Genomic DNA, 12,459 nt, shown 5'->3' with positions numbered 1-12,459 from the left:
CCAAAGCATTTAGAGCAAATCTGTCAGGGTAAAATTGTTTATCAAGTCAATGTCTATCTGGCTTTCATTTTCAGATGAATTGGACAACTGGTTGTTGGGTTGCTGCCCCCAATTGGTAATTTTTAAAGAAATTTTGCCGTTTTTAGCTCACCTTTCCAAAAGGAAATGTGAGCTTTTGCCATCACTTGGCGTCCGTCCGTCCGTCGTCGTCGTAAACTATTTCAAAGATCTTCTCCTCTGAAACTACTGAACCAATTCAAGCCAAACTTCATCTGATTGATTCCTAGGGTATCTAGAATAAAGTTTGTGTTTTAATTCCCATTTCATGAAAAAACATGGCCGCCATGGCTAAAAATAGAACGTAGGGGTAAAATGCAGTTTTTAGCTTATAACTCAAAAGCCAAAGCATTTAGAGCAAATCTGACCTGGGGTTAAATTGTTTATCAGGTCAAGATCTGAAATTTTCAGATGAATCGGACAACCCGTTGTTAGGTTGCTGCCCCTGAATTGGTAATTTTAAGGAAATTTTGCTGTTTTTGGTTATTATCATGAATATTATTATAGATAGAGATAAACTGTAAAAAGCAAAAATGTTCAGCAAAGTAAGATTTACAAATAAGTCAACATGACTGAAATGGTCAGTTGACCCCTTTAGGAGTTATGGCCCTTTATAGTCAATTTTTAACCATTTTACGTAAATCTTAGTTATCTTTTACAAAAATCTTCTCCTTTGAAACTACTAGGCCAAATTGAACCAAACTTGGCTACAATCATCATTGGGGTATCTAGTTTAAAAATTGTGTCTGGTGACCCGGCCAACCAACCAAGATGGCCACCATGTTAAAAATAGAACATAGGGGTAAAATCAGTTTTTAGCTTATAACTCAAAAACCAAAGCATTTAGAGCAAATCTGACACGAGGTTAAATGGTTTATCAGGTCAAGATCTATCTTCCCTGAAATTTTCAGATGAATCAGACAACCGATTGTTAGGTTGCTGCCTCTGAATTGGTTATTTTAAGGAAATTTTGCTGTTTTTGGTTATTATCATGAATATTATTATAGATAGAGATAAACTGTAAACAGCAAAAATGTTCAGCAAAGTAAGATTTACAAATAAGTCAACATGACCAAAATGGTCAGTTGACCCCTTTAGGAGTTATGGACCTTTATAGTCAATTTTTAACCATTTTCCATAAATCTTAGTTATCTTTTACAAAAATCTTCTCCTCTGAAACTACTAGGCCAAATTGAACCAAACTTGGCAACAATCATCATTGGGGTATCTAGTTTAAAAATTGTGTCTGGTGACCCGGCTAACCAACCAAGATGGCCGCCATGGCTAAAAATAGAACATAGGGGTAAAATGCAGTTTTTAGCTTATAACTCACAAACCAAAGCATTTAGAGCAAATCTGACATGGGATAAAATTGTTTATCAGGTAAGATCTATCTGCCCTGAAATTTTCAGATGAATCGGACAACCCGTTGTTGGGTTGCCGCCCCTGAATTGGTAATTTTAAGGAAATTTTGCTGTTTTTGGTTATTATCTTGAATATTATTATAGATGTAGATAAACTGTAAACAGCAATAATGTAATGCTTGGGGTATACAATGTTTTTTTATACTTTCATCATAAATTATATTATGAACACAAGACAAACGAGACATTTCAGTGTGTCCACTCTTGTTTTTGCTTTTGAAGAAGATATGACAGAATCGAAGAATCATTTATATAAATTGAAAACCCAAAATAATCATTCATGGAAGATTTAAGCAAAAAATTTAAGGTGAGCGATTCAGGCTCTTGAGAGCCTCTTGTTGGTTATTATCTTGAATACTATTATAGATAGAGATAAACTGTAAACAGCAATAATGTTCATCAAAGTAAGATCTACTAATATGTCGACTTGACCAAAATGGTCAGTCGACCCCTTAAGGAGTTATTGCCCTTTATAGCCTATTTTTAACAATTTTCATTAATTTGGTAAATTTTTGTAAATTTTTACAAAATATTTTCCTCTGTAATTAATCGGCCAAGCTTGTTACAGATCAAGAAAATTGTAAGTTGCAAGAATGTTCAGTGAAGTAAGATCTACAAATGCATCACCATCACCAAAACACAATTTTGTCATGAATCCATCTGTGTCCTTTGTTTAATATGCACATAGACCTAGGTGAGCGACACAGGCTCTTAAGAGCCTCTAGTTTAAATTTATTTATAGGGTAAAGATGAACCATGAATTTGAAGGTTCAAAGAAGTGCACATTTTCTTTAGGCTAGTATTCAGACTTTGGCAAAACTAATAAAAATAAATAAGCATCAAAATGCAAGGCAGCACTTGCACCTGCAAAGTGGAAAGGGATTTATTTATTTTAAGTTGCAAAACTTGTTTCCCAATCCACTATAAATAAATAAGTTTAAACTAATTTTTATTAAATCCATGAAAAATTATACCAACCAAATAAAAAAGATAAATCCATATTACAATAACTTTTTTGTTTTGGACATACATGTAGGAAGCTGCTTAACATATTACATGTATTATGTGAGTTTGTTTGTTGTTGGGGTATCTACTTCTTCTTTATTGTTTGTGTCGTTTTGTTTCTGCCCCACTAATTATATAACCCCTCTTTTTATTTATTAAAAAATGAAAACATCAGAGTGTACCATGTAGCAAATTTATAATGGTAACTTAATTTTCAAAACTTAGTTTATTTTAACATGTTACATATGTCAGAAATTGTGAAACAGAGTCACATATTTTTAACTGTTAAACAAACCTTGTAACCAGCTGATTTTTGGATTTTCAGATTCAGATGGAATTCTTTCACAGAAGAAGAGAAAGAACAATTAAAGAAGAGTTCTTTAGAAATAATAGAAAAGGTTGCTGTTCATTGTTTTTACTCATTTTATTTTATTAGCTAGCAATAGGAAGTATATAATATGTCCCCACATTTTTACATAGTAGCTAGGCTATGTTTTTTCTAAACCATATATAAGTTAGTAATTACTGAATGGATATCACTTCATCTATCAAAAGTGTAGTTTCTTCATTCAGAATTTTAAACAGAGATTCAAATAGAATTTAGCTTAGAAAATCGTGTATAGTGAAATATTTGCAATTCACTTTTCCTGACAAATCTCTAAAGTGCATTTCACCCAGACTTCCATTCTTGTAATTTTTTACTGTGAATGCATCTATCATTTTAAACTCTAAATAAAGTATAAAGCACATATCTTGACTTAACTTATATATTTCAGTTGAAATCATTATTTCTGATATAACCAAAGAAAATTTGTCCTCTGGCTAATTCAGGTGATCTACTATAATCATATATTGAATACACATATTTGGTATTTGTTTTATTTTTTAAATTATTTGGTGGTTTATCTTTTACTGTATTCTTTTTTTCAATGTTTTTTTTCTTTGGCATCATATTATTACAAAACTAGCAACAATCAGTTCCCTTCAAGGAGCTATTGAATCCCCTTTAATCTTATAAAAATGTATTAAATATGAATTTGTGAGCTTCAATTCATTATATTAGAATTAATCTATATAGACTATATTTATGCTCAAAAGTTCGGTTTTTTTCAGGGCACATTAGGTATAATTCATGAACAAATATACATAAAGGATGTGATATCCAGAATAATTGTAGAAATCATTAAGAGAGAGTGGCCGCAGTTGTGGCCAACATTGTTAGCAGATTTATACAACCTTTGTCAGCATGGGGTATGTAATCATGGTAATGGAAATTTCCAGTAGTCATGGTAATTGATATAGAATTTTATATGTTGTTAAGATGTGAGTTGTGTAACATTAGAATCATTTTTATAACAGCGTGGACAATAGCAATATATATGTTGGTAATAATACTGAATCATTTACCTTTAATTTGTTTGTCATCGTTTAGCGATAACAGTGATTTTATGCTCACTCATTCTGTCAAAGGCCTTCCAGTGGAGATTTAGATAGAATAAAAGATTAAAGACATGCAGATGTACGTGAAGATAAATAATAACTTTAGAATTCAACATTTAAATCAACACACAAGGTTAAGTCCTCTGCTAGTTATTTTTTAATTTTTTTTATTTAGGTGTTTATAACCCTTGGCGACTCTCAGTTAAAATGTTTATAACACTTACGATATGACAAGAAGGCTTTAAAGACGAATGTTCATCTAATCTCACCCAGTCAATTGATAACCTGAATGGGCCAAGATATGGTCTTGTCCATGCTGTTATGAGAATTATTCTAATCCTTCATAACTATGGATGATATTTCATAGATTTTGAAGTGCATTTAGAATGCAAATGTTTGGGGAAAAGTTAAATGCCGGTAACAAAAGTAATGAACTCCAAGGAAAATTTATAACCGAAAGTCTCTTATGAAATGCCAAAATCAAAAGCTCAAACACATCAAAGGAATAGAAAACAACTGTCATATGAACATGCATAAGATGCGGAATTTTGTACTTCTACAAGCAGAAATCATATCAAATGTATACAGCTTCAATATCACTTCTTATAATTATGATGTTTGACTCTGGAAGACTGTTTAAACTTGATGGTACTAAGATGGCTTTATTTTTGTTTAGATGCCAGTTGAGAGGTACAGTGTCTTCAGTCTGTAGTAGATAATTTATATTTAAAATAATAATGAACCACAATTGAATTATTTACCGTTGTTTTGATCTGTAATAGGCAACACAGACTGAGTTAGTACTAAAGATATACCTACGCTTGGTAGAAGATGTTGTCAGCTTTATGAATCTTCCTACTACACGCAGAAGAGAAGTTTTACAAGGACTTACAGGAAAAATGGAGGATTTATTTGAATTTTTCCTGAATTTATTAGAAAAATATAGAATTGACTTCTACAAAACTGAGGTGTGTGAAATTATACTACTCTATATAGCTGTGGATTTTTATAGTTTATAAAGAATCATACAGTCATGATTTCAAATCAAATTTTAATATCTTGTGAAAAAACAAAAAAACATTATCCAGGACAGGGATGGAGTAATTGAAAATGTAATGGTAATTAAGTGTAATAAATTACAATTTTCCATGTAATTGAATGTAATGTGTAATTGAGCATTTTTTTAATTACATGTAATGGTAATTTAATTAATTACATTGAAAAAAGCATGTAATGGATTCCAGGAAAAGGAGTAAGACTGAGAAAGCCTAAATTTGACACAAAAAAATTATTTAAAAAAATAAATTTTTATTTGAAATATGCAAATTATGATCAGATTAACACTTTTCTATCTTCTGTTTGTTTTACGTTAATGAGATTTGAGTTGAAAATTTAAAAAAGAATAATAGTTTACTTTTAACCATGTTTTAATACAATCTAAGGTCTGTTTCTTTCTAATAAAGATTAACCATACCTTTACAAACAAAATATAAAAAATCAAAAATACATATGTGTGAGATTATGGTGGTCCATGCATATGGTCAATATCCTATGAAATAAAAACTATCAAAATATAGCCTGAATTTAATCCAAATAATGATTACTATATAACAGTGTATATTTATTTTTCATTGCATACTGTGTAATTGTTTTTAAAAGTGTACATTAAGGGCATACGATACAGTTACAGAGGAGATAATGACGTTGCTAACGTAAATTGTTATTTTAGCGACGTCAAACTATGACTTATCGGGAAAAGATTCAGTTTTCGTCTGATTTTTATCATTCAAACTTATTTAACTTGAAAACGAGTTCATGGACCCCTTTTTTTAAACACAAAAGTTATGTCTTTTTTTCGAAAAGGAAAATACAGCCACAAATCCGAATTTTGAGCAATTATACAAAATTTCGACCTCATTTTACTCAAAAAGTAGCACTCAAAGGTATATTTTTTATTACATATTTGATTTAATCAGATAAAAAATAGTCTATATGGAATTTTTTATCAAAATGTAAATACGGGATCAAAACTGTATCGTATGCCCTTAAGACATGATTTACTTACAACTTCCAAAACCATGGAAATTCAATCAATGATCTTACATAATTTAGTGTTTGGATTATAACAATGAAATTTGGATAGATTACATGTACCTTTAGATTTTGAATCTTAAAATGATGTTATTACATGTATAGGACCATAAATTTTCCTTATTCTCATTGGTTAAAAGCATAGGAATTCCTCTTTGATAAAACATTATATTCACCATGTCAAAAATCACGAGAGGTTAATATTAAATTTGGAACTCCGTCCTTGTACCTAAATATAGATTCTTCAAAGCAACCTCAATAATGTAGGTTTATTGCAGAAAAATATTTTTTTCTTTACTTGTTTTTGGTGTAATTTTTCTCTTCTTCTTGTTTTTATGTATTTGTTTTTAGTCAACTTTATTGAATATTTCAACTTTCAAAAATTTTTACCTACAAAAGCACATGTTTATTTAGTATAAAAACAGGGAGCAGATTTTAAAAGAATCTTGATCAAATACTAGAAAATATTGGCTGTTGACCTTGGTGAATATTATATCTCTGAGGTTGATAAATCATTGTATCAACCTCATTAAAAGTCAATAATTGTATAATATCATACTGATATAAAGTTTCACAGCTTGTTTACTTTGTTAGGTATTACAGCAATTTTCAACATTCCTATGTGCAGTAAAATATGTATACATGACTCTTTTTTTTAGCCCATAGTTAGTGATGGTGCACAGTGGACACAATATCATAATAACCTAGAGGTCAGTCGAGCTGTGTTATCTACCTTGACTGGTTACCTAGACTGGGTGAATATGAGTCATATCTTCAGTAAAGACTTGCTACATAGGCTGTGCTTAATGCTAAGTAACAAACATCTACAACTGAGTGCTGCAGAATGCTTGCTGCTGATAGTTACTCGAAAAGTAAGTGAAATACAACATCACATGCCATCATTGTTTTCTAATCAGTATAATATGTTTAAGTGCAAAATGAAAAAAGGTACATGTATTTTTTTCTGAATAATCAAACATGAAACACTTGTTTTTCTAGAAATCTGAAAGTTTTAAACCTACAGAGTTTACTTTAAAGATCCTTTGACTTTTGATATGCTTCATTGTAAGAGTTATGATAAGTTGGTATATGCCTTCTACCCTGGATCTTAGGGTTGATGATATGATTGTTCAGTGAAGCATCTGTACTCATGTATGCTCCAGACTGAGTATGTTGGACCCAAGAATGTGGAATGAACTCACAAGGAAAATGAAGGAATACTGTTGAACTGATTGCATTTCTAATTTCCAGCTATATTATGTGCATGTAATAGCAATTACACAATTCAATTTCAATGTTGAACATGCTACATGTATAAATTCATAAATATTTTACATTATTTTGTCTTTAATTAATAAATAGAACCAAACAAATAGTACATGCATGCAGGTTCTAAGACACCATCCCCCATATTTAAATCACACCATGCAGAAACGCACCTAAAGTTTTCCTCTCTTATTTTGTTGTTAGTTTTAAAGTCTCAGCTTAATTTGCTATTTTTAGGGAAAAGTTGAAGAGAGAAAGCCATTATTAATACTGTTTAGTGAAAATGCCATGTCTCTGATATGGAATTCTGCAATGTAAGTACAATACCACATCACTAGTATGGAACACTGTATGGGTAGGTTAGATGCCATATAGCCAAAATAAAATTTGCATTGTGAATTTCATGTCAATGATATACAAATACAATACTAAATTATTAACAACCAAGAAAAAGATTGTTTATCTCCAACTTTTTACATTATACAGACATTTGTTTTTTTAAATTTTATAAGTATTTTTTCTACTTCTAGACAATGAAAGTAAGGGTGTCAATCATTCTTTGAGTTTCTTGCATTTACCGTAGATTACAATTTTTGGCTAATAGATTAGATAAATACAGTATTTTAAAAGATGGGCAAGCATGCGCAGTATCAGAAAAGAAAAGAAAAGGGTTATTTTGTTTTAGTTATGAATGGTAAATATGTGTTTGGCAATGGTTGCCTCATGTCAGACTGACATTTTTAAGATCTTTTAATAGTCTTCCAATCATCAACGTTGTAAAGTTTCAAATCATTTGGCAGTGTTTTTTTTTTAACTAGTAAATCATAATAGAAAATGACTCATTTTCATCAAAACAAAAATTAAAGAAGAGATTTAAAGTGCTTTCATGCTAAGTATTTCCAGATTCAGTTATTAGCAAAGTAGTTTTACTGAAGATGAAAGTGTGAATTTAATGGTAATTAGGTACCACCACTGCCAACTTGATTGCCAACTAATTTAACAAGATGAAGAAGGCCTAATTTATGACAAAACAATAAATGAAAAACAAATATGACTCACAGCAATTTTATAATATTTTAATAATGCCCCATTTATGGGCATTATGTTTTCTGGTCTGTGCATCCGTTCATCTGTCCGTCCGTTCCTCCCGCTTCAGGTTAAAGATTTGGTTAAAGTTTTTGATCAAGGTAGTTTTTGATGAAGTTGAAGTAAAACTTAGTATACATGTTCCCTTTAAAATATGATCTTTCTAATTTTAATGCCAAATTAGAGTTTTTACCCCATTTTCACTATCCACTGAAAATAGAAAATGATAATGTGGATGGGGCATCCGTGTACTTGGGACACATTCTTGTTATTTTCTATTTTAGTGAAGCTGATCACACATCCAAAGAGGAGCATTATTATTTATTCCTGAAGAGGTTATGTCAAGTAATAATTGAACTTGGCAAACAACTCTGTGCAATGTGGGTAAGGTTTCTCTAAACCAGTACTATGTGACATGTTCTGATGAATTTATTTGTAGATAATTCAGATACTTTGTTCACACATTGTTTTTTGATATATTGAAATTTTATGTCATACAAGTGAGAGGTTTAGCTAGCCATAAAACCAGGATTAATCCACCGTTTTCTACATAATAAAATGTATGTACCAAGTCAGGAATATAACAGTGGCTTTCTTGAGCTTTTGCTATTGTCATTAGATAAGGGACTTTTCGATTTGAATTTTCCTTGAAGTTAATTTTTTTTTGTTATTTTACTTAATACTTAATTTATTAAGCTTAAAGTTCCCTTTGCTTTAAATGTACTATAATGATATCACATATCATCATTCACTGTCTTCTTCATTTAATGTAAAAATTTCAAAATGAATATGATGCATATTGTTCATGGTATCAAAACAAGGCTTCCAAAAAACATTTGAGCCAGCCGGACATTTTATATCTGATCCCGATTTTAATCCCTTAAGACTTAGTCACAAAAGGCAATTATGGTAATCAGATGGCCATTCCAATGATAATGACATTAGATTAAAAAACGATTTTAAATTTTTACTTTGCTATGAATTTGATGCTTGGATGTAAACTGTTAAATTGGCAGTGCATCATTCAAAGTGTTCACATCAGCGTGCTCATATCTGCCATAGACTCTTTATTTGTGCAAAAAGACATGTCAAAAACTTTATTTTCGTTTTTAAAATCACGTTTTTCTAAAACCGGATGTTGACTTGACAATGGTAAAACATGGACCATAAACGGATACGTAAAATCCGTGTATCAAAACAACCCCTACTTCAATACTTTCTAATTTTAATCAAGGCTAATTAGTTGTTGGTAAAACATGGACCATAAACGGATATGTGAAATCCGTGTACGTTTACAAAGCATGACTGAGTGAAGAAGCCCTTTCCACGTTATTTCTTCAACAAAATACTTGAAATGAACGTTTAGTTACAGGTATCAATGATAATTTTAGCATTTTGAAGAAATAAAGAATGCATAATTAAATTTCCCACCTTTGCACATGCGCACACGTGTTCGAGTTCATTCAACGTAGTTTTGACGATTTTTCATTTAAACCGTTTAAAATTTTCCATCAAATCATGTAGATAAACTAATTTCTTATAATTTTAATCTTTTGGACTAAATCAATGAGCTACAAACCGCTGAAATGTAAGAAAAAAATTGTGAATAGACCGATCAATTTATACGATGTCCGGTACTGAACATAATTTACCTGTCACCTGAACAGGTAGATATCCCCTGTCCAACAACTAATTAGCCTTGATTAAAATTAGAAAGTATTGAAGAAGGGTTGTTTTGATAGTAATTAATCATCATGTCACTTTTATGACCGGAAATGTGTGGATGTTAAAGGCAAAAGGTTGGGTCAAAAAGATCGTGAATTATGTTAAAATGACCGAAAAGCCTTGAAAACTAAAATGTATATGACTGTTTCATGCTTTGCCCAACCGGACTTTTACCGGACATTACACAAATGTCCGGAATATATGACCGTTTTGGAAGCCCTGTATCAAAATAAGAAATGCCAGTTTTATTCTTTTCAATCCCTTCCGGGTTCCATTTTGCCATTATAAATTAATATCACAGAGTAACAACTGCTCCACTTTTGACAAACACTTTTAAATTATATATTTAAGTTGAAAATGAACAATTATTATTATCATTGAAAGTCTTGTGTCGGAATTTTTATTAAGGTAATGTTGTATAGAGTCAGATATCATTAATTGAACACAACATATACTTTGACTTGAATTGAAAAATGTATTGGATTTATGTTCTATTGAAATTGTCTTTGAATGTATATTCTTCAAGGTTAAAGGGTAAGAATCTTTTTATTTCTTATAATAATTGAAATTTCATTTTATTGAAGGGTCCAGTTGTGGATGTTAAACAGCCAGATACATTTAATAAATATTTGGAAGCTGTTTTAGCCTTTACACAACACCCAGGCCAGGTGAGCAAATGTAGAATTTATATGCGGGAAATGTAGAAAAAAACACATATCTTCATATTTTTATGCCCCACCTACGATAGTAGAGGGGCATTATGTTTTCTGGTCTGTGCGTCCTTTCGTTCGTTCGTTCGTTCGTCCGTCCGTCTGTCCCGCTTCAGGTTAAAGTTTTTGGTCGAGGTAGTTTTTGATGAAGTTGAAGTCCAATTGACTTCAAACTTGGTACACTTGTTCCCTATGATATGATCTTTCTAATTTTAATGCCAAATTAGAGATTTTACCCCAATTTCACGGTCCACTGAACATAGAAAATGATAGTGCGAGTGGGGCATTCGTGTACTGAGGACACATTCTTGTTTTTAAAACTTCAAATCCATGTACACTACATCTTGTTAAATTACTGGGCATGAAAGTTCTGGGTTCATAGTTTTTGATTAGATAGTTCATGGATCTTGCTATCCTGTTTTGTAATTTTTCATAAATGCCATATGTTGCACAAAAGGCAGTGATTTTTTATTGTAAGTACTTTCTCTTTAAATCAAATCTTTCTGAGTCTTTAATATCTAGAAAAATTTACCAAAAACCTGGATAAGTTCAATATTTTATGCAAGCATTTATTTTTTTAAGCATTTTTCTGTAATATTTCTTTCTTGAAAATAAATGTTTCATTATATAAGTATCAAGGTAGAAGGCATTGTGACCCAAAAAATCTTGGACAGTGCATCAGAAATCTCCTTCACAGTTTTAGTCCTGATTCTTCTTTTATTTTTCAGATGATCAGTAGCTATACATTGTCATTATGGTGTTCCTTCCTACAACATAATGTCATATCCCAAGATGAAATTCTATTGTCTTTCATTCCCCGGCTATTTGAAACAGCTTCAAAAACACTTTACAAGGTAAGACTGTGAGTTTTAGCCAAAATAGTTGAAGTTTATATACAACCGCAAAAATTGAAAAATTTTTGGTCGTATATTGGTATCACGTTGTCGTCATCGTCTTCGCCTGTCGATGGCGGCTGTGTCTGAAGACTTTTGGTTTTCACACTATAACTTTAGTATAAGTGAATAGAAATCTATGAAATTTAAACACAAGCTTTATGACCATAAAAGGAAGGTTGGGATTGATTTTGGGATTTGAGGTCCCAACAGTTTAGGAATAAGGGGCCAAAAAAGGGCCCAAATAAGCATTATTCTTGGTTTTCGCACAATAACTTTAGTTTAAGTAAATAGAAATCAATGAAATTTAAACACAAGGTTTATGAACACAAAAGGAAGGTTGGGATTGATTTTGGGAGTAGAGGTCTCAACAGTTTAGGAATTAGGGGTCCAAATAAGCATTTTTCTTGGTTTTCGCACCATAACTTAAGTATAAGTAAATAGAAATCTATGAAATTTAAACACAAGGTTTATGACCATAAAAGGAAGGTTGGGATTGATTTTGGGAGTTTTGGTCCCAACAGTTTAGGAATAAGGGGCCCAAAGGGTTCAAAATTAAACTTCGTTTGAATTCATCAAAAATTGAATAATTGGGGTTCTTTGATATGCCGAATCTAACTTGTGTATGTAGATTCTTAATTGTTGGTGTCATTTTCAAATTGGTCTACATTAAGGTCCAAAGGGTCCAAAATTAAACTAAGTTTAATTTTAAGAAAAATTCTTGGGGTTCTTTGATATGCTGAATCTAAACATGTTCTTAGA

General features: G+C 31.2%; 1 protein-coding gene across 1 annotated transcript in view; it reads left to right on the top strand.

The window, feature by feature from the left end:
• The window catches only part of LOC143068301 (exportin-5-like), a 39,152-nt gene that overhangs the window by 5,309 nt on the left and 21,384 nt on the right, over positions 1-12,459 (top strand). Inside the window, exons 3-10 of the mRNA XM_076242239.1 lie at positions 2,812-2,884; positions 3,600-3,737; positions 4,709-4,894; positions 6,677-6,889; positions 7,521-7,597; positions 8,654-8,753; positions 10,679-10,762; positions 11,533-11,658. Coding sequence (XP_076098354.1) covers positions 2,812-2,884; positions 3,600-3,737; positions 4,709-4,894; positions 6,677-6,889; positions 7,521-7,597; positions 8,654-8,753; positions 10,679-10,762; positions 11,533-11,658 — 997 coding nt within the window. The remainder of the gene's footprint in view (positions 1-2,811; positions 2,885-3,599; positions 3,738-4,708; positions 4,895-6,676; positions 6,890-7,520; positions 7,598-8,653; positions 8,754-10,678; positions 10,763-11,532; positions 11,659-12,459) is intronic.

Source organism: Mytilus galloprovincialis, chromosome 3, assembly GCF_965363235.1.
Source record: "Mytilus galloprovincialis chromosome 3, xbMytGall1.hap1.1, whole genome shotgun sequence".
NCBI classification, from domain to species: domain Eukaryota; kingdom Metazoa; phylum Mollusca; class Bivalvia; order Mytilida; family Mytilidae; genus Mytilus; species Mytilus galloprovincialis.
This window is presented reverse-complemented; position numbering and strand designations above follow the sequence as displayed.